Source organism: Bos indicus x Bos taurus, chromosome 27 (genome assembly GCF_003369695.1).
Source record: "Bos indicus x Bos taurus breed Angus x Brahman F1 hybrid chromosome 27, Bos_hybrid_MaternalHap_v2.0, whole genome shotgun sequence".
NCBI lineage: Eukaryota > Metazoa > Chordata > Mammalia > Artiodactyla > Bovidae > Bos > Bos indicus x Bos taurus.
In genome coordinates, this window is record NC_040102.1 from 41,586,503 (window position 1) to 41,609,001 (window position 22,499).

The following is a 22,499-nucleotide window of genomic DNA, read 5'->3' on the forward strand; positions in this document are numbered from 1 at the left end:
GCTTCCCTACCCAGGGATCGAACCCATTATCTCCTGCAATGGCAGGTGAACTCTTTACCACCTAGCCACCTGTGAAGCTCTTGGCAATGTTTACTATGTAATAAATAAATTTTGGATGTGAAAACATCTCAGTATTCTGAGCTACAGATCAGCAGCACTTTCTGGGGGCTTGCCAATCAGGCTGAAGAATAAACGTATGCATTCTGAGGACTTTCCTTGAAAGGGTTACTCAGGAAAAGGACCAAGGCCAAAGCAGAATCACACACTATCAGTAATACAAGGCACTGCTGCCTTTACTGCCAGTCTCTGCTCACACATTACTATCACCACTTAGGGCACATCTGCTCAACTGCTTACTTAGGTTAGAGAAAAAGTTCGCTCTCGTGTTCATATATATATATAAAATCCTCCTGGGTGCTTGTTATAAAACAAATGTTTTCTTTCAGAATCTTTGATGGACACCACTTTAACCATCTTCTTTTCTTTAGGATAAATGTGTTCTAGCAGAGTCAGCTAAGAAATAAAATTTTACAAAGCCAATTCCAGTAACTTTCCTAACACTGACATACATTTCCATAAAGGAGGAAGGGCTTTGATGGTGGCAGGAGAAATTTAAGTTATTTGGGGAGCAAAGTGCCACGTAACCAAACCCCTTCTGGTTCCACAGTTCCTGTCGGTCTTCCTCTGCCAGTACCTAATGCTTCTGTGACACCAACAAATACTCTCAACTAGCTGAATGTCTCCCAACCCAGAAAATTTCTTTATTCTGTCATCAACTCCCAGACCTTTGCTCTGACTCTTCCAGGTGGTCTAAGCCACTAACTTATCCAAACGACCCCATCTACTGTAGGCCAGGCTCTTCTGTCCCTGTGATTCTCCAGAGAAGAATACTGGAACGGGTTGTCATTTCCTTCTCTGGTTCGACCCAGGAATCGAACCGAGGCCTCCTGCCTTGCAGACAGACACTTTACCATCTAAGCCACCAGGGAAGCATGGAGTCGTAGAGTCAGATACAACTGAGTAACTGAACAGCAGACTGGAAAATAATTTGGGCCAGTCTTAAATGAGACACCTCCATCTCCCCACGTGAGCCAGCAGCGGGACTCAAGTCGGAAGCCCCCCACCATGCAAGTGAAGGTAGTCTGTGTCATCAGTGTTACCTTACAAATTTATCAAAATTATTTGAATAAGAGAGATCATAAATAATTTCTCCTCCAAGTACTCATTTACTATAATGACCTCTGACTGTTTTAAAAAGTGAAAAATAGCAATCATAATCCAAAATTCCATTTTTGAACAAAGTGGAATAATGTCAATGAAATACAGTGTATTTTGGAGCTAAAAGCGTAGTGCTTTGACTGACAACTTTTGTGAGGTGAGTAACCAGACACCAACTAGATCCCTTAGGACAGCTGTGCAACCCCCCACCCCTGCTCCCACCCGGAATGGGAAGCTGGCATCTGCTTCTCTGCGTGACTGCTGCGTGAACACGTGGCTCTGATGGGAGGAGCCAGGGGAGACCAACCTATCGCCCACGCGCAGCAGTAACCCCAGGCGCCTTACTGTCTGGGCATACGGTGTGCAACTTACAAGTACGTGTCTGGAGAATCAACCTCAGAAAAAGGGTCAGTTTCAATTATCAAGTTACACAGCCCCAAGAGTGCCTGGGATAATCTGAAACAAATTAATAAAATGGGGCTGGAAGATGATTGGAAAGGTGATGCTTGTAAGATCTTTAAGAGTTCCAGGTACATTCAATGTAAAACAACGTGACAGTCAACCTTAAAAGGCTGAAAAAAAATCAACTATGATGAATAACTTCCGGTGTGTTAAAAGTAAACACATAAACCCATTTATTCTAGGGCATTCACAAGTGTGAAAAGCACAAACCACTGCAAATCAAAGCAGGTAAAAAAGTTGAAGGATGCAAGCAGCAATTTACTGATTTTCCAATTTATCCACTGCCTAGTATTTTCAAACCAAGTCCAGCAGAAGGGATTTATCAAAATACAACATATGAACCTCTGCACTGTTTACATACGGCATCCACGCCACAGTTGTTAGCCGCAACGATCACAAAGGCCTTGAATCTAGGAAAGCAGGAACTTTTCTAGTGAAGGAAGGGAAAAGGAACCCCCCCCAGTCCTTTTGAGAATTCATTGAAAATGACAGACCCCCTCCCAAGAGAAATAATATACACAATGTTAAGAACAATTACACTAGTGTAAAAATCTGGCAACACCGAATCACTTCCCTGGATAAACACAATGAAATCTGCTAGTTGGGAAAAGTAACACACATAAACACCTTTTCCTTCTCCACAGTCAGCCCCTCTACTGGCTCTGTCTCGTGGAGGTCACCGACAGCGAGAAGGTGTAAAACCCGACACACACCTGCCGGTCTCCGCGCCTCCCACCTCAGCAGCACTGCTTCAGAGCTGATGGCCACTCCACTCAAAACTCTTCCCACTCACTGCTTCCTGACCCCCTGCTCTTCCTTTTTCTCCTTTCTCTCTGTGTCCTCCTCTGGCTTCTCTTTCAGCCTCCACCACCTCTGTCTAGAAGGCATCCCAGTCTTCAGCCTGACTCTCTTCTCGTGCCTTCCTCTCCAGATGAGCTGGAGGCCTCTGAGAACCTCTACAAGCTGGCTTCTCCCAAGTGCACACATCTCAACTCTCTGTGTCTCAAGTCCACGCTCCTCCTCAGGAAAAGGAAAGGAAGTCACTCAGTCGTGTCTGACTCTTTGTGACCCCTCTGTCCATGGGATTTTCCAGGCAGGGATACTGGAGTGGGTTGCCATTTCTTTCTCCAGGGAACCTTCCCGACCCAGGGATCGAATCCAGGTCTCCCGTGTTGCAGGCAGACGCTTTACTGTCTGAGCCACCAGGGAAGGTGACTGATGCGCCGAACTACCAAAAAAACAGCTTAGGCCTGGCCCAGGAGAGCTCTGCACCCCCTGTGATTACAGTATTAATGAACAGTATGCTGCCCAGGTAACAAAACCCAGTGGTAACTTCAGTTCAGTCGCTCAGTCGTGTCCGACTCTTTGCGACCCCATGAATCGCAGCACTCCAGGCCTCCCTGTCCATCACCAACTCCCACAGTTCACTCAGACTCACATCCATCAAGTCAGTGATGCCATCCAGCCATCTCACCTCTGTCGTCCCCTTCTCCCCTGTCCCCAATCCCTCCCAGCATCAGAGCCTTTTCCAGTGAGTCAACTCTTCGCATGAGGTGGCCAAAGTACTGGAGTTTCAGCTTTAGCATCATTCCTTCCAAAGAAATCCCAGGGCTGATCTCCTTCAGAATGGACTGGTTGGATCTCCTTGCAGTCCAAGGGACTCTCAAGAGTCTTCTCCAACACCACAGCTCAAAAGCATCAATTCTCTGGCGCTCAGTTATGCAAAGTCAACAGGACCTTCCTGACGGAAACATCACCTTGGCCTCCTGCAAGTTTATCATAAGCTACGTAGTGTGGCACAGGGCTTCCCCGGTGGCTTAGTGGTAAAGAGTCCACCCAGAACGCAGGAGACGTGGGTTCAATTCCCTGTCAGGAAGATCCCCTGGAGAAGGAAATGGCAGCCCACTCCAGCATGCTTGTCTAGAGAATCCCATGGACAGAGGAGCCTGGCGGGCTACAGTCCACAGAGTCACAAGCAGTGGGACATGACTCCGTGATTAAACGACAACAAAGCGTGGCCAGGACTCTACAACAGCCCACCATCACTGGCACGCTCCAGCAAGGAGCCCTGCTGAGTGCCTCCGCCTCTGGAGGAGGAGGTTTCCCAGGGGTGAGGAGCACACTCTGACAGCAGGTTCTGGGCCTGCTGTTTCACTCAGGGCACGACTGCATAGGAGAGGCGGAACAAGCACGGGCTCATTACGCAGCCCTACCTCACTCGCTGGTGGTGGGGAATCTGTCAGATGCCTCTAGCAGGTGCCAGCACCTCCACATACCCCACTCTGGAAAGGCTCTGGGCACAGGGAGCCGCTCAGGGAAGCCCAATTTACTCAGCACCCCTAAACCCATGCTCACTTCTTGGCAAACTAATCTTCTGAAGTCAAAACCCGTGAACATTGGTACTGGTATTTTCTGCATACATCTTCCCAAACTAGCTGTAGCACCGTCTTTCATACCACAAAGAGTTCCTCTGTGATGCCGGGAAGGTGAAAATTGCCGAGAGAGACTGGATGCCATCTTGGAAAGACAGCCAGCAATGGACAGCTGTAAACTGCGATGGCCGTTTCTCCAGCTCTTTCCAGTAATTTCTGAAGAGGGTAATGAGGGCATCCCATTAAACTATCAGACTCAAATTGGGTTACTGTGTTTGTATTTTAATTTAACAAACATGTATTGTAGTTTATCTACTCTCTCTTGGACAATGTAGGGATGCAAAGACGTAATCCCTGCTCTCAAGGAACTTCAAGTCTCCCAGGAAAGAACGAACGGAAGGACACGGGGGCGGGTGCTGCTTTTCCAGCAGCTGGAGTGGAGTGTTCCTCGAGGGCCACAGAGGCTTCAGTCCTCTAGACACGGTCACTCCACCATCAGGTTGGGGGCAGGAGCCTTCCAAAACACACGCTTTTCCACTCACCATCTCCCAGGTGGCGCTAGTGGCAAAGAATCCACCTGCCCATGCAGGAGACAGGAGACAGGGGTTTGACCCCTGGGCCCAGAAGAGCCCCTGGAGAGGGGCACGGCCACCCACCCCAGTGTCGGTGCCTGGAGAAGCCCGTGGACAGGAGGGCCTGGCGGGCTGCGGTCCATAGGGTTCAAAGAGTTGGGCGCGACCAGCGCTCACTTTCCCATTTCAGTTCTGACCCTATTGTCTTCCCTACAAACTGTGTTCAAAGAACCCTGCCGCTCCCTCTCCTGCCTTCTCACTCTTTTCCTCTGCGTCTACAGAGTGCGCTTTATACTTCACGACCACAGGAAAAACGTCCCTGCCCTCCCCTACAGCTCAGAGCTCCCCCTACTTGGCATCTGTGTTGGCCAGGGCCTCGCTGCTCCCCCATCCCTCAGAGTGCAAATCTCAACTCTCCTCCTCCCGGGGCGATCGGGTGGATGTCATTACCCACCTTCGCATCTACCGGAGTCGCCCACGGCCAGCCCCAGCCTCGGCACCCCGCCAGCCCACACACACAATGCACAGAAACCCACACACAGGCATCCCAACTCACTTCCAAATGGTTCTGCAAAATAAATATATGGAGATGTTGCTGCTGCTGCTAAGTCGCTTCAGTCGTGTCCGACTCTGTGTGACCCCATAGAGAGCAGCCCACCAGGCTCCCCTGTCCCTGGGATTCTCCAGGCAAGAACACTGGAGTGGGTTGCCATTTCCTTCTCCAATGCATGAAAGTGAAAAGTGAAAGTGAAGTTGCTCAGTCGTGTCTGACCCTCAGCGACCCCATGGACTGCAGCCTACCAGGCTCCTCCATCCATGGGATTTTCCAGGCAAGAGTACTGGAGTGGGGTGCCACTGCCTTCTCCGTATTTAGAGATGAGATGGAGGCAAAGCACAGGTACAGTTTTAACAGTTGATGTATGGGGGTGAAGGCTGGTGCTCCCTGTAATATTCTTTCAACTCTTCTGTAGTTTGAAAGTTTCCAGATTTAAAAAGTTGGGGGAAAAGAATATGTAGGATCAGAATAAAAACAAGAATCGTGGTTGCTGTCCTTTGGGCAGTTTGTAAGTCTAACTTGTCTAATCTCAATAGGTGAGATAGATTTGAGAGCTCGATGACTGATAATAAGCCTAAGCGTACCATCAACATGCAAGTCCTGACTGACGGCCTACCAAGGAGCAGCAGGGCGCTCAGCGCTGTGTGTACAGGGTCCACAAAGCATTCGCCCCGGGAGCGGGAGCCAGTCTCCCAGCCTCCCCAGCCTGTGCTCACGGCACCACCGTCTTCCCCGGACCCCTGAGCCCTCTCAAGCAGCCCACACCTCAATCAGTGGCCAAGGTCTCTGCCTCCAGTACTCTGCACCGCTCTCCCCTCTCCACTCTGAGGCCACCACCTGCCCCCATCCCAGGCCCACCTGCCCTCTCACCTGGACTCTGCGGCAGGAGTTCCATGCAGCCCTTGCTTCTCTGTCTGGATGCTCAGCTCTAACTGGATCACACTTCCGGTTTGAAGGGTTTCTGGAGACCCTCCAGCACCAGGAAGTCACACCCGAAGCCTGCCGGTGACCCCGAGGAGCACGTGTTTCATTGCTGCTTCTCCCACCCCTTCTCACTGCCTCGTTTGCTGTTGTCTAGTTGTCAAGTTGTGTCCAACTCTTTGCAACGCTATGGACCGTAGCCCACCAGGCTCCTCTGTCCATGGGTGCTCCCAGGCAAGAATACTGGAATGGGTTGCCATTTCCTCCTCCAGGGGATCATCCCCAAACAGGATGGAACCCACGGCTCCTGCTTGTCGGGAAGGTTCTTCTCCACTGAGCCACCCGGGAAGCCCCTGGCCACACACTGGCTCCCTGGCGCCCAGCAGTGCCCTGGCTGCTTTCCTGTGACCCCGTGGCCTGCACAGGCACCCCCTGTCCCGCAGCAGGCTCCCTCACTCTCTCCACTCACTTCTGTTCTCCTGCGCAGCCCCAGATACGAACCCTCATGCCAGGTAATATCGCACTCCTCTGAACCTTTAAAAAAACGTCACATGCACTTACTACTTTGCAAGTACTACTGACACTTCCGAGTACAACCCAAGATCTATATGTGCATTTCTTACCAAGATTCCGAAACAGTGAAGTCCCTGAAGGCAACGACTTTTACCTGTGACAGGCACTAAAGGTTTATGACAGGAACCTAACATTCCTTTACACAAATCCAAAACCTGTAGTGTTGCCCCCTCAACCACAAGCAATTTTCCCTTCAGATGCCGACAACATTTTAACAGCAATATAGTCTTTTTCTTTTTCCCTCGTTTAGTGTGGTAAAGTATATAATACGAAATTTGCCATTTTAAACCACTTGAAAGTGTAAGCTTCAGTGCCATTAATTACAAGACAACACTGTGCAACTATCACCGCTATCTGGTGGCAAAATTTTCATCGCCCCGAACGGAAACTGCCCCTTAAGAGATAACTTCCCATTCCCCCTCCTCCTGCCCCTGGGAACCCTCCAATCTGCCTGTTCTAATTAGCTCACCATGTAAACGGAATCATGTAATAATGTCTGTCCTGCTGTCTAGCTTCTTTTCCAGCTCATTCATGGTGTAGAGCGTGAATCAGAACTTCACTCCACGGGAATTCCTTGGCAGTCCAGTGGCTGACTCTCGCTTCCACTGCGGGGGGTGAGGGTTCAATCACCCCTCACCCCCCCGGGGGAACTAAGATCCCACGTGCTGTGTGTGCAGTGCAGCGGTGGGTGGGGACAGCTTTTCGGGGCTGAAAAATATTCCATTATACGGATAGGCCACATTTTGTGCATCCACTCATCTGCTGATGGACACCTGGTTATTTGCACTTTTTGACTACTGTGAGCAGCTATGAACACTGACTCAATGCAGAGTCCCTGCTTTCAATCCTTTTGGGACAACACTTAGGAGTAGAATTGCTGGGTCACACAGGAATTCTTTTCCGCTTTATGGGAAACAACAGCAGTATAGTTTTACAATTTACAAATGTGGTCCTTTTGGGAAGCACAACACCCACAAGAGTTCCTACTCATCTGGGAAACAATTCACTTTTAGACAGGTAACAGATAAATTAAAGATATATACAAGGAAGGCTATTTTTCAGCAGGTGAGACAGGGCTTTGTACAGGAAGACTTCTGTTGAACCTGTTTCTTAAACCCAAGCAAGCATACAAAACATGCTTGGATGAAATGATCAGCCTTTACTATTCAAAGAAGATCATCTCTTTTCAGTCCAAGGTTAGCAGCCTGGGATTTCTAAACTGACATCTCACTATTATTACCACTAATGCCAGGAGATTTTATAAAACCACAGAATACAAAATGTAAAGTCGCAGACACAATCAGTGCTGACCCAGAGCACCTCTCTAAGGGCAAGGTCAGAAGAGACCACCAGGAGTATCTTTCACTCTTTACTCCACAACTTCTGCATCTCAGCCTCTCAAAAACATACATTCTTATCATCATGTAACAGCCTAAAATTGTACTTAAAATACAAGCAATAAAATACAAGCAATGTTAGGAAAAATGATGAGCTGTTAAAGGCAGCTAAATGGGCAGCTCTAACAGTATCACCATCTAACACGTCAGGAAACTCTTACTCTCCTGTGAGCTTCACAACACTGCAAGGCAGGCCGGCCAGGTGCTCAGCCCTTTCAGTCAATGAGGAAAAGAAGGTTGAGAAAACTGCTTTACATTTTTTTTAATGCTCCTGACATTAGCCTTTGTATCATACTAAAAAAAGGGTAAGTGTAGCTGTAAAACTTTAAAACCACTGTATCTGGTTTCATTCTAGGTCTCCCCCCAAAATAAAAAGCACTGACTTAGTTGGGTTCATATATTTAGAAAACACAAAAATAATGCTCAAAATGTAATAAAGTCATCTCATATAAAAGGAAATTTTTATTATTCTCACCCATGCCTGAAATGTTTAATGACTTCTCTAAGACACTTTGTCCTAAATAGCACCCTGCCTCAAATCTTAATTTTTAGGTTTTGAGGCACTAAATGAGTATTTACTCAAAATTCTGATATATCTAATAAGAGAAATCTGAAGTTTAAAGGACTTGTGCAAAATGTGTCATTTATTATGTGCAGACATACAGGCTACAGACATTTATGGCTACAGGTTAGTTATATAGCTCTAACTAGTCAATTTAGCAAAGCTTGAGCCTCAGGCTGTAAATAACAGCTACAAAACTGACTCCAGGGGCCCAGAGTTCACCAGCTATCTAAAAGGCATAGTTTTACAATCCAATGCTTTAGGAAATCATTACAGTAGTTAAGACAGCACTCTTCTCCTAAACGAGAGAGCGCCAAAATGCAGGGGAAAAAGCCTAACCGAAAGCACAGTACATGAACTGGGAGACTAGTTATGATCATATTTTATGCACAAATGTAATAGTTCAGAGATACCAAGGAATTTTATTTAACTGGCAATACACAGTAATTTTAAAAATACAGTTTAAAACACTTTTGAGGTCACTGAATGTATGAAAGAAGAGAATGAGAAAGCTGGCTTAAAACTCAACATTCAAAAAACTAAGACCATGGCATCCCATTCCATCCCTTCATGGCAAATAGATGGCGAAAAAGTGGCAACAGTGACATTTTATTTTCAGGGCTCCAAAATCACTGCAGACGGTTACTGAGGCCGTGAAATTAGAAAACGCTTGCTCCTTGGAAGAAAAACTGTAACACATCTAGACAGCATTTTAAAAAACAGACAGAGGTACATCTAGTAAAAGCCATCTACAGTTCTCCCAGCAGTCATACACAGATGTGAGAGCTAAACCACAAAGAAGGCTGAGCACCAAAGAATTGATGCCTTCGAACTGTGGTGCAAGAGAAGACTCTTGAGAGTCCCTTGGACAGCAAGGAGATCAAACCAGTCAATCCTAAAGGAAACCAACCCTGAACATTCACTGGAAAGACTGATGCTGAAGTGCCAATACTTTGGCCACCAAATGTGAAAAGCCGACTCACTGGAAAAGACCCTGATGACTGGAAAGACTGAGGGCAGGAGGAGAAGGAGGTGACAGAGGATGAGATAGTTGGATGGCATCACTGATTCAATGAACATGAATTTGAACAAAATCAGGGAGACAGTGAAGGACAGAGAAGCTGGGGTGCTGCAGTCCATGGGGTCACACAGTAGCACACAACTGAACAACAACTGAATATATTCCTCATTTTGTTCTTCAAAATAACATCTACTCAATATGAAACGCTGAGAATTTAACTTGATGTGCTCAAACATAACTGTTAGAAACTGCATTTCACACAGGTTTGGAAGCTCAGTAAGTTCACATATATTTGTCAAGTGCTAAAAATACTCAACACATCCAGTGCACCTTCAGGAGAAGCAATTCTCCCATTGATCTGCAATAATCAATGGTTTACTGAGAGGTTACTATGCGCCAACTACTATACTTTAATAAAGTAATGTAGCTAAATTTAAAGCCACACACTCAATAGTGACTGAAGAAAGGCAGTTCTACAAAAGCTTAATATACATCAATTGAAAGCTAATTATTTAACTCACTCAAAATATAGTTTACAATTGTCGAAATTAAAAAATTTTAAGAACCAAGCTATCAAGTTTTCATGCTGAGTAACACTAAGAAAATTATAAAGAAATAAACATGCATACATTCAATGTATCATTTAATTCACACATTTTAATTGGAAGCTAGCTTCCCTGGTGGCTCAGAAGGTAAAGAATCTGCCTGCAATGTGGGAGACCTGGTTTAGATCCCTGGGTGGGGAAGATCCCCTGGAGAAGGGAAAGGTTACCCACTCCAGTATTCTTGCCTGGAGAATCTCATGCACAGAGGAGCCTGGTGAGCTACAGTCCATGGGATCACAAAGAGCTGAACACGAACTTCAAAAAGTAGCTTCAAATTACCCATTTCCATCTCAAATAACAATATATATTAAAATAGTAAATGATTCAATCCTATAAGGTACCAACACAAAACCTAAAACCAAACTCGTTTACGTTAGCTGACTATTGGGGTACTGTATAACACTCTATCAGTAACACTAGTAAACCAACCAAAAGTAGAAATCACAGTTCACAGCACTTAAACAGCCCTACTGAAAAATGTCTTCAGAAAAATAAGGCAGTCTTTACTTTTGAAATCAACATAATACATATTTCCCTCCCAAAATAAAAATGTCTTGTGTTTTCTCTGAAACTGAAGAAAAATTTTTTCAAAATGTTTATGTTAAAGCTTGTGTCCCCAGCGTCCACAACCCAACAACCCATCCAGTTTTAGGTGATTGATGGTCAGAGGTTTCACCTTTAAGGGTCTTTAGGAGGGTTTTCCAAGGATAAGAAGTTCTACATGTTGAGCAACACAAATCTCTCACACGGGAGCTCAGCTAAAATGCTAGGAAACTAAAGTGTACTGACAACTGGTTTCTTAAAGAAAATGATTAATCCCATGAAAACCTTCAAACTGTTTACAATTTTAAACTGTAAATTTAAGAAAGAAGTTTATGCCTTGATAAACATTATTAGTTTTGAAACTATGCTTTAAAAGCTTGGTTTTAAAACCTAGATCAGCTAAAGCTGTCTGAATCCACAAGACATGCATGGAAGAGACGTGATATCAAATATGTGGGTGATAAGGACAGGCAGCAGACATACCTTGGGGAATGCCCATGGGTTCAATACAACCAACCAAGGGAGCCACAGGCCTCCAGCCGAAGTAAGCTGCCACCAAGATGAAAAAGGAAAATATCCCAGGCCTAAGCCTGGCCCATTTCTCAACTGTTCAGAAAGACAGTCTGAAAAGATTCTTGAAAGCCAAGAGAGAAATCCTCCAGAACGATTAACTGGCTACAAACTATAGTTTAAGGGCATTTCAAACTCAGAAAACAGGACAAGATTTTACCAAGCAACACCCCACACTTGACCGAACGTAAGAACATGTTACAAAAACGGCAGTGTTAAAGCTTTCCCCACTTAATCCATTAACCACAGCTTAGAAAGTTCAGTGTTCATAAGCAAAATATTCCCTTTCGTTTTTCAACCTGAATATTTCCACAGGCGCATTTTAAATTCTGTTTATCACCCCTGTTACTCGCTAGTAACAACTTCTTCCTATGCTATATAAGTTTAGTACACTTCTAAAACACCTCACCCTATTCCAATTATCAATCCAGAGAACTAAGATTTAGCTTAACTGTTAGTTAATTTTCAGACTGTGGGAGTAAGACAACGGAATAATTAACCTCTCTCAAACGGCGCTACTGTAGTACCTAAGTCCTTCAGCGGAGAAGGTGACAGCACCCCACTCCAGTTCTCTTGCCTGGGAAACCCCATGGACGAGGAGCCGGGTGGGCTGCAGTCCATGGGGTCGTGAAGAGTCGGACACGACTGAGCGGCTTCACTCTCACTTTTCACTTTCATGCATTGGAGAAGGAAATGACAACCCACTCCAGTGTTCTGGCCTGGAGAATCCCAGGGACGGGGGAGCCTGGTGGGCTGCTGTCTATGGGGTCACACAGAGTCGGACACGACTGAAACGACTTAGCAGCAGCAGCAGCAGCAAGTCCTTCGTCACTTCACGTTGATTTAGTAAAATCATCCAGTCTTCCGCCTTGACCCAACAAAAGCCAAGTGGCCATTTTAAATAAAATCAAGTTGTCACCAAATCCTTCAAAAGCGTGTATCAAGTTGTTTTGAAACTGAAACACGCATGATATACACACAGTTCGAGTAAAGAAATTTTGAGGAAAAACATCTCTACGGAAGAGTTAATATCTATAAAATAAAGTAAAAACGTCTTTATCAAAGCCACAAACTACATCCTGAATCGGTCAGCCCAAAGTCCAACACAAAAATGCACACAACGTAACTTGTGAAGATGCAGTGTTACCGCTGCATTAACTTGAAGAACAAAGACGGCAGTTTTCTGAACTGAAATGTCCCTAAGCGTCTGGGTCCCACGCACCCTCGGGAGCCCTGAGGGGGTGTCCCAGAAGCACGCGGACAGGCGTCCCCTCAGAGGGCCCGCCGCACGGCGGCCGCAGACTCGGCGGAGCCTCCGCCCAGGCCGGATTCCAGCGTGAGCTCGGGGTCAGCGCCCCACAATCACCGGCCAATGAACAAAAGCAAAACTTCGAAACAAGGAGAAGAGGCGACTTCTACAGTTCAGAAGGGGGACCAGGGGACAGGCGCTCACCTGCAGTTGGGCGGAGGGTCTAGAGTGATGTCCGCCAGCTCCTTCTGAATCCTGGATCGGGAGGCGAGGGGAGAGAAAGACAGCGCGTCAGGGTGGCCGCGCGCAGGGCTGACAACCCCCGCCCGGGTTCGAGGCCCGCCTCGCGCACCGCCCCTCGGCTCCGCTCGGCGCCGTCGCCGCCGCGACCCTTCCGGAGCGCCTCGCCCGCGGCCGGTTTCCCGACCCGCAGCGGACCGCGCGGGGCGCAGCCCGCCCGCCAGCCGCCCCGCGTCTCCCCCGCCCCGCACGGCGCCCCCCTCAGGCCGCCCGCGTCCCCAGGACGCAGCCAACATGGCCGCTCCCCGCGCGGCCCCGCGGGCGCTGACCGCCCTGCCGCCTGACCGTCGGGCGGGGGCGGCGCAGGCCGCGCGGCGCCCCCGGGAGGGCCCCGCCCGCGGCGCACGAAGCCGCGACCCACGAAGCCGCGGCCCGGCCGGGGACCCCGGCGGCCCGCCCCCGCCCCCTGCCCGGACACCCCGCCCGCGGCCCGCAAGGTGCACCGGCCGCCGGGCCCCGCTGGCCCGCACACCCCGGCGGCCCCCGCACTTCCCGGCAGCCCCGGCCCGCACCCCGCACGGGCTCTGAACCCGGGACCCCCCCCACACACACACCCGCGAGCTCTCGTCCCCGCAGCGCCCCGCCACTGCACGGAGCCCATCCCCCGCCCCGGGCCGACGCCGCCCGGCCTTCACGCCGGCCCGGCCTTTGTCTTGGGCCTACCTAGGTGCCCAGAGCATCAGTTCAGACCAAAGTTTGCGGCCATGAAGCCTCCGCCACCTTCCAGACCCAGCCTGGTGTCTTTATCACCTTTCCTGACCCTATCGAATCAAGCCCTAAAGGGCTGTGCTACAATTTAAAAACCCCACATAGGCAGTACAGGAGTACAAACCATACACAGAGTCTAAAAGCAATCAATCCCAATGGATGCTCTTCTCTTCCCAAAGGTTTTCTGAGGGTAGGATGACAGGACTAGCTAGCTACGATTGCAAAAGGTTTTATGAAAGCAGTTTTTTTTCATTTATAAGTCAAGAGAAATTTACTTCGGATTGGGGTGGTGATTAGGGAAGTTCCTTAAACTTTCCAATTGGAGGACATTTCTTGTCGTGAAAGGGCTTTGCTATCTCTGGTATCTACTTATCTGCGTCCTGCTCAATTCTTTTGTCAATTCTTTTGCGATCATCCTATCAGCTCTGGGGCCTTGGCATCCCCGGTGTCTGACTCATTATTGTATGTCAGGCAGTTTGGATTGTGGGCTTCCCGATTCTTTACCTGCATCTACCAGAATGGCTGTGTATGTATGTACAGGGGCAAAATCACCTCCCTCTAAGCACAACTGGCATAAATCCTCCTTGTCAATCCAATCTCTCTGATAAAACATTCACTGAAAAGGGAGCTGTTTCTTTAACACCTAAAAAAGATAATACCAGACAGCTTTATGGACTTCACTTCTACAGCAAACATTCACACTACTTCCAGAATACTGGGAAAAGATTTGTAAGAGTAATCCACACATGTTCCACAGAGTATTTCTTATCCAGTCCACCTGCAGTGGGGGCTTTCCCTTCAGCTGTAGACTAAAAACCAACAAGTGGTTTCCTTCTAATGGGCAGTTAAGTAACCTCCTGTCGGCCAACTCAGGCTTGTCTTTCTTCCCATCTCCTAGTATATGTGCCCGCCCCAATTCTATTCCCACCTTCCAGATCAATTTCCCCGAGCAGCATCTACAGGGTCCCAGCAACCTCCCTTTTCCCCTTGTTCTTTCGTGGATACGAGGCCCCCTGTTTTTTCACCTTTACTATTAACCACAGCTCTGCTTTATGGTAACAGCCACTCCTTCAGCAAGATTCCCAGGGAGCTAAAGCTGATGTTAACCTGATAAAATTACTGTTGGAAGCTTCCCGCCTTTCATTTATTTTACACCTACCATCTCTTTCCCAGGCATTTCCAAATGAGTTTTTAACTTCCTTAGCATAAATAGACAAATTGTGTCTAATGAAGAAAAAAAAACCGTCTCTAATTTGCCTACATAAAGCAGACAATTTTATACTTGACACCTGTGCCTTTATCCCCAAATATATTCCTGTACACTAGGGTAATCCAGCAAAATATAAAAATGCTAGTGAACTAACACAAATATTCTGCCTTAGGTCGGGCCAAAAGCTGCCCCCAGCTTGGATCAGAGAGCCCAGAGAAAGGGAGGGGGAATAAAGAGACGGCTCCATCCAAAGTGGGCAGGGGAGACGCCAGGCTCGGGGAGAACCAGCACAGGGCTGACCGCAGAGGGCCGCTCAGGACTCCTGGGAAGCTGAGATGCGATCAAACGACCTCTCTGAAATGAGAATCTTGCCAAGGCACCTTGCCACTTAACTCTACACGTCTACACTGTTTACAGCAGCCAGAGCCTTTTCTTCGTCTCCTGTGCTTTGGTCACCAAAGCATTTCATCAACTTTCCAAATTTCAAGTCAGGGAAAATGACAGGACAAACTTTCTAACTCAAAGTTCTGGCTCACTACTCAGTGGAGAAACCTAAAGCCTCCTTTTCTTTTTTTTACGTTCTTTTAAGACAGACATCTTTATCTAAGCTACCATTTCGATTCCTTACTATCTTCCTGGTTTGCCACTTTAAAGTTTAATGACTGTACACCGGACAGCAGGATTTATGAAAAGGAAAGGGGGCTCCAAGGAATCTGCTGTAGACTAAGGCTTGTGAGGATCAGAGGATACTACTGAAGGATGATGGAGGTTAAAAGTAACTTCTATCAGAGACATAAAAGGGAGAGAAAAAAGAAAAAGAGCTACTGCGTGAATTCAACTTGTGTTGACAAAAGTGTTTTTGTTTTGTTTATAGCATAAAAGAAAATAGCATGAAAAAAAAAATTTGAGCGTCCCTGAAATTTAAGTGGAGGTTCTCAAAAAGAACAAAGAATCCCCAAAACAGCCTGGAATAACTAATTTACATCATTTATTGATTTATTAATTTGCCTCAACTCTCTAAATCAGAAAAACCTCTTTAAATCCCATTTGAAAACATCCATTTCCATCTATTAAATTTTTTACTCTGCTAATGTGAGTTAGTTATTCCTTATGCAATTTGTGGAGAAAGCACTATTCAAAGAAAGATCCTATGTGCAACAGGTGAGAAGGAAGTAAGACGGTGATAGAAATCGCAGTGATAGAGCTGTCCGGGCAGGTATTAGTAATTAAGTGGGATGACAGTCTTGGGGAGGGTCACAGATTAGTGATTAACAGGACAAATAATTTGAAATCAGATTTGGAGGTCACTAGCAACACTCATGCGGATTCTTACAAACTGCAGCAAGATATGGGGAAGGCAAGCCACAACAGCTGCATGGAGACAATGATCAGAAGAAAAAACAGAAGCAGCAACAGAGAAATAATTCGGGCTTTCAAGGTCCCTTTTTCCCTTTTTATGAACACATAAGCCCTGAGGAGCGAGTAAGCTACCCTCACTGGAGGCGGACCCAATGCAGCCGGAGGCCGTGCGGGCAATAGGAAGCCTGCTTTGGGGGGCGGGGGTGGGGTTCGGTACCTCTTGGCGCTGGTGGAGAGTAGTTTGGAGTTTTTGCTCATGCTGACTTTGCTCTCCTTCTTCTTGGGGGTGTTTGCTTCTTTCTCAGTTTGCTGGTTGGAGGACGAAGACGAGGAGGAGCTGGTGCTGGCCCTCGAATCGTCATCCGACATAGCGAACCCCCCGCCCCACCCCGCAAACAGCCCCTGCAGGGGGAGGGAGACAAAATAGAAAGGCCGGTGTAGACGCGGAACTCGGGCGCTGTCAGGAGGGCTCGGGCCCCGGCCGCCCCCCGCCCTCCACGCGCTTTCTCGAGTCTCCAGGCCCATCACGGCCTCCGCGAGTCGGACGCGGGCTGTTTGTCTGTATTCCCGGCCCCGAGTGGGGGCCGCGGCGGGGACCGGCCGGGAGCGCGGCGCGCCGCCCCTCCGCCGCCCCCGAGGCTCCCCTCCGGGCGGGGGCCGGGCCCGCCGGCCTCGAGCGGTGTGCAGCGGCCCCCGGGGGTCGCGGGGGCCGGGAGCGGAGTTCGGCGAGGTGGCGGGGCGGGGAGGCCGGGGAGGGGCGAGGGAGGAAGCCGAAAGGGGGGACGGGGGCGGGGAGCGGGCGCCGGTGGGTGGGGGTGGCGGGCGGCGGGCGGGGGCACCGAGGCCGGGCCCCCCACCCAGCCCCGGGCCGGCCCCCGGGGGCGCGGCCGGGCGGGGATCCCAGCACTCGCGCGGGCGCCGCCGGGGTAGGGGTGCGGGGCCTCCCCGGCGGAGGGGTAACAATGAGCGCGGCCGCCCCGGGGGGCTAGTAGCCCCGCGGCCCCCGCCCCGGGGGCACGGGGCGCCCCTCCCCTCCCCCTCCGCGGGCCTTGGCGGCCACGGGGGGCTCCCGGGGCCGCGCTGACAGTTCGAGCCCCGGCGGCCCCCCCCGAACCCCGCCGCGGGCGGCCCCCGCGCCCCACGCGGCCCGGGGTCCCCGCCCATCCCCCCGCGGGCGGGCCCGGCCCCCCGCCGCCCCCCAGTCCCGGCCCCGCGCCCAGCGGCCGCCCGGGCGGCGAGGGGCGGCCCCGAGGCCCGGCGGCGCAGCCGGGGGCCGGCGGGCGGCGGGGGGGATCCCCGTACCTCTCTTTGTGTCTGGCTGCTCCGTGCCGCCGCGGCGGCTGCTGCTGCGGCTGCGGCTGGGCCTGGCCACTCGTGTCTCTCTCTCGCCGGGAGAGAAGCGGAAGTGCAGCAGCAGCAACTATTAAACAGGCAATGGCTTCCCCCGCCACACACGCTCGCCCGCGCCCCGCCCCGCCCCGCGCAGGCCCCGCCCCGCGCAGGCCCCGCCCCCGCCCGCGCAGGCCCCGCCCCGCGCCCCTCCCCCACACCGCGCACCTCAGCACCTCGGGCGCCGGGCCGGGGGCCGAGGTCTCGCGTGGCCTGGGGACCCCGCCCCCGCCCGCGCTGGGAGAGGGTGGGGGTGCAGAGAACTGCCGGGAGTTGGGAGGTGACCTGAGGAAGTCCTCTCCCAAGGGGCTTTTGCCAAGGGGACTCGAGGGTGGCCGACTGGTTTAAAAAAAGTGATCCGGTAGCCAGGACTTTGGACGAGAGAATGCCCCCGGGAACTGCTCCTAAAAAGTGATCAGCCTAAGGGGAAATGAGGAACCCCACGACAGGCTTTTCTGTGGGCTGACCTGGCTTCTCCCTCTGACGGTTTACCTGCTAGGAGCAGAGGTCGGTGCAGGCTCCCCTGTGAGAAACGGGACTTTTCTGCCCAGACACGTGCTATTTTACAATGTTAAATATTTCCAGTCATTTTTATAGACAGAGGTGGTGTTTTCTAAAAGTGATACAAAGGATTTCGTTACAGGTAAAACCAACCAACGTGCGACAGTCTCATGAATATGAGAAATCACTGGGAATAAACTCTGTACTACATTAGACTGGATTTAGAATTTTTGGTGTCAGAATTTAGATTAAAAGTTTGGGGGACCGCTGTACGTTCTTCAGCTACAATACAAACGCCATTCAAATAATCATACTATTTTTATAAAAGTCGCTCTAATTCTGAATTGTTCATTTAGTATTCTTACCAAGATTAATTTTTTTAACCATCAAATTACAGTTCTGTTTCTCATTTATTCCTCATTTCAATTGAAGGAAATTGAAGAAATACGTATGAGGTTACACGTACTAGGTGTAGTACATTAAGCGACTGTCCAGACAGATTTCCATGGGCCACTCTAAATTATCTCATTCAAATTGCCATCCTTTTCCATGGCAACAGTGTGGCTTCAGTTACCACAGTACAACACAGTTTATAAAGCCCATGGCATATCCACTAACCAGGAAAACAAGCATGCTTACCACCCACCTAAACCCCTCCTAGCCCTCAACATGAAACTCCAACTTTACTAAGACTCATAAAGTAATTGTGAGGTACCAGGAAACATGTACCTACCAAGAATTGTCATGGTATCAAGGGGTCTAAAAGCTGAGAAAGAAAATATATATAGGGCATCATTTCAGCCTCCTATCTCCAGACAGAGCAATCCCTTAGTCACTCAGATGCTTAGAAATTTTGAAAAGATCCCACATGTCTGTCTGATTTCAGGAGTCCTGGTAGAGCATATAAGAATAACATTCTCTGTTGTATGTTATACGAAAACAATCCAAAAGAATCTGCTTAAAACCAGGCCGTATACATGTACTTTGGATGTAAAAGATATAAATTTAAGGGAAAACAGTAAACAAACATGAACTCAGTAGGGATGAAAAAAATAATATGAAGACAGTTATTAAAATTGAGACTTCCTCTTAACTAAAATGTGGGTTCCTGATTATTTAAAATACATGTTCACACTGTCAGTGTCATCGACTCGATGGACATGTGTTTGAGCAATTCCGAGAGTTTTGGTAATGGACGTGGAAGCCTGGCCTTCTGTAGTCCACAGGGTCGCAGTCAGACACGACTGAGCGGCTGAACTGAACTGTGTGAATACAACCAGTGAAGAATGCAGGAAAATAAAAGGTTTGATTTGCTCATATGACTAGGATGGTAGCTGAATTTTTTCTTTAATTTTGGTTTGCGTAAATCGTATGTTTGGAGACTAACTATAATAATATTTTTTTTAAAAAACCGAACATGGTATTTTGTGTTTCGTTGATGCTTGAATTAGACTGTTCCCTGGGGAAATAAATCATGACATGGAAGGGCCCCTCCTCTGTAGGGGAGTGCCTTCCCAACCACCAGTCCAGAGGGACACTAGCTCGCATTTGTGTCCTAGTCTTTCTTATCTCTAACCCTGATTAGCGCTTTATGGTTCAGGAATGACCTGCCTGCCAAGGGGGGAATAAAAACCTCAAAATGTTAAGAAAAGAATCTGCTGCTCTCGGAAGACTATTCTTTATGTCAGATTATTTTAAATCAACAGTTGTCTCTGTCATAAAAAAATAATAATAATTCATTTATAACCATCTAGCTCTTCTGCTTATTAGCTGCAAGGCCTAAGGAGCCAAATTGACCTCTCTAAGCCTCCCTTTCCTCATCTATGAAGGGCCATACCTGTGCCGTACTGACCGGTGAGTTGTAAGAAAGAACAAATATGTATCTATAATTAGATGGTTTGTTAACTGTTGCTTAAAGTAAAGTATTCATAATCCCACCCTGATCCTACTTCTCAGGAATTTTGTCAGGACACGGGGTCTTTATGACTCGGAATTGACGATAGTATAAGAGACCTCCTCAGGAGAAAGATAAGAGTGGGGGAGTCAGAGGATTTTATTTACCAAATGGGGCCTAAGATATAATATCTTTGAGTTCAAACTCCTCATGTTGCAGATGAAGAAATTCAGGCCAAGAAACCCGGTGTCTTATCCAAGGTCAAGCAGAAAGTCGGTGGCAGAATTACGGCTGTGGTCCATGGTGTCTGGAGATGATTTTGTTTCTTCTGGCAATGTTTGGTAGGGGGAAGAAGGGAGAGTCTCAATTATGTTAAAGAACAACATATTAAATATATTCAATATGTAAAGAACTTTGATAATATTTTAAAGAACATAAACAATCAGCATAGTTGGGAAAGTGGAAAAAAATGGAAGCAAGTGAAGGGAATCGCTGAATTTATAACATGTATTGTACTTGAACCAATTAATGATCACTATTGAAGTTCCCTGCTCCCCACTCTGAGAATAATCCTTATTATGTCTTTATTTCATATTGATTGGCATATTTTAAGTAGGTACTACATTGTCATGCTATATTATCCTGAAGAAACCAAAGGGTGTGCCAGGAAAATCTCCCTCCACCCCTCCCCCCAACTCTGAAAGTCAAGGGCAGGCAAATGCACATGTATACAGTGGCTGCTTTGATAAGAAGGCTCAATCTACATTTAAAAGATGCATTCAGCCAAAAGGCCCGCGTGGTGCAGCCCTCGGCCATCCCTGGGCTTTGAAAAATTGGGCTCCAGTTTAGTAATGCCTCTTTCTGATTCTCAAAATGATCCAATTCTCTTTCTCAAGCCAAATTCTCTTCCTCAAGCCATCTTTAGAGTATCAATTATCTTTAAGTAGAAGCACTTGAAGTTCAATGTACTGACTGATCCCCAGGAGGTGAAACGACATAGTTGATTCAAAAGAAAGAGACCCCATCGAACTTTCGAGTACTCCTGTTTTTGGTTTGTTGCTTGCACGGAACTTCAAATATTTCATGAAGCTGATCATTCTCTTTGGCCAACGTCACATCCAAAGAACTGTCAAACAAATTAACGTTTATTACTATGACTTTTTAAAGCTACCTTATGACTTGATACAAAGACTTCCTTTTTTTTTTTTTTTTGGTCAAAAGGAAAAAGCTCTTATGTTGGGAATGTAAAAAGAATTTCTTTAAAGGTTTTCCGAAAAGATGGACTCACTGCAGATTTCATTCAACTTGTTTTATTTTATGTTGCTCCTTTGCTTGAAAAAGTCATTCCTTATATAGAAGGATAGAAGGATAAAGAAGGTTTGCAAAGAAGATCAATTCCATGAGGCTAATGAGATCTGGGGTTTTTATCTTCAATTTGGGTTGTCTTTTCCACAGGCTTTTTTTTTTTTCCCCCAAAAAAACACTAATTCCTTTGAAGGACTCTATTGGCCCTGAAGATTGCTATCACAAAGCTAGGACAGAGCTAAATTATTTTTTCTACCACATGGAGGCATTGAACAACCATGTGATTTTCAAAATTTACCAAGATTTGATAAGAGTTGAAAGGTTTCTCAGGCAACAGCAAAAAGGTGGGTTTGATGTCGACAAATGACTGGCACTTAGTATGGAAGCATTCTTCCCCGTTTATAATTTAGCATCTCCTCTGAGGAGCCTGTTCTCTAAACACACTAGCTTTCAGCCTCCTACACGTTGATAACATAAGGACACACTGTATTTGAACATACTGGATTGCAGCTTGAGCAGGTTGGTCCATTAGTTTCTGAAACCTTTTCTTGAACGGAACACATTTTCAGTTTCCTGAAATTTGGAGGGATGAAAGAGTACGGGAAAATTGTTTTTTATTTCACGCTCTTAAGTAGCTATTGTGAAACTTTTTTAAAAAGATCAACTCCCCCTCCATTCCCTGGTGTGGCAAATCTCAAGTCAAGGATCCACTTTTGAATCCAAAAGTTACCTCAGTAACTGCAAGGCCCAGAAGCAGTTGGCAGCAAAGATACCAATGTGAACTTGCTAAGCCTACTTGATGAGTTCTGTCTTTGCAGCAGACAGGACTCAAGTCTCAGCCCCAAATTAGTCAAACAGCAAATACGTATTAACTGCCTGTGTGTGCTGAGCACAGCGCCCGGTGTCGTGGCAGAAATGAAGTCTGAGAGGCGTTCTCTGTGTGCTTCGGTTGCGTTGCCTCTTTGGGATACCTTGGACTGTAGCTCGCCAGGCTCTTCTGCTCCTGGGGTTCTTTCTCCAGGCAAGGACACTGGAGGGGGTTGCCATTTCCTCCTCTAGAGGATCTTCCCGACCGAGGGATCAAACCCCAGGCTCCTGCTTTGGCAGGCGGAATCTTTACCACTGAGCCACCTGAGAAGCCCGTGCCTTCTTTCAGTACATTGTAAAAATCAAACCGCTATATCTTTAAATAACAAAAACAATATATAGAGG

The 22,499-nt window shown here is 47.9% G+C and overlaps 1 protein-coding gene across 2 annotated transcripts in view; it reads right to left on the reverse strand.

Annotated features, from left to right (window-relative positions):
- UBE2E1 (ubiquitin conjugating enzyme E2 E1) overlaps positions 1-17,643 on the reverse strand; it is a 61,232-nt gene extending 43,589 nt beyond the window's left edge. The window contains exons 1-3 of one of the 2 annotated variants that reach the window (XM_027529911.1): positions 17,501-17,641; positions 16,416-16,600; positions 12,826-12,876 (exon numbers count right to left, since the gene is read on the reverse strand). In XM_027529911.1, the coding sequence (XP_027385712.1) occupies positions 12,826-12,876; positions 16,416-16,567 (203 nt within the window). In that variant the 5' untranslated portion in view covers positions 16,568-16,600; positions 17,501-17,641. Of the gene's footprint in view, positions 1-12,825; positions 12,877-16,415; positions 16,601-17,500 lie in introns of both variants that reach the window. The other variant, XM_027529912.1, reaches the window with a different exon arrangement.
- Positions 17,644-22,499: the final 4,856 nt, after the last annotated feature.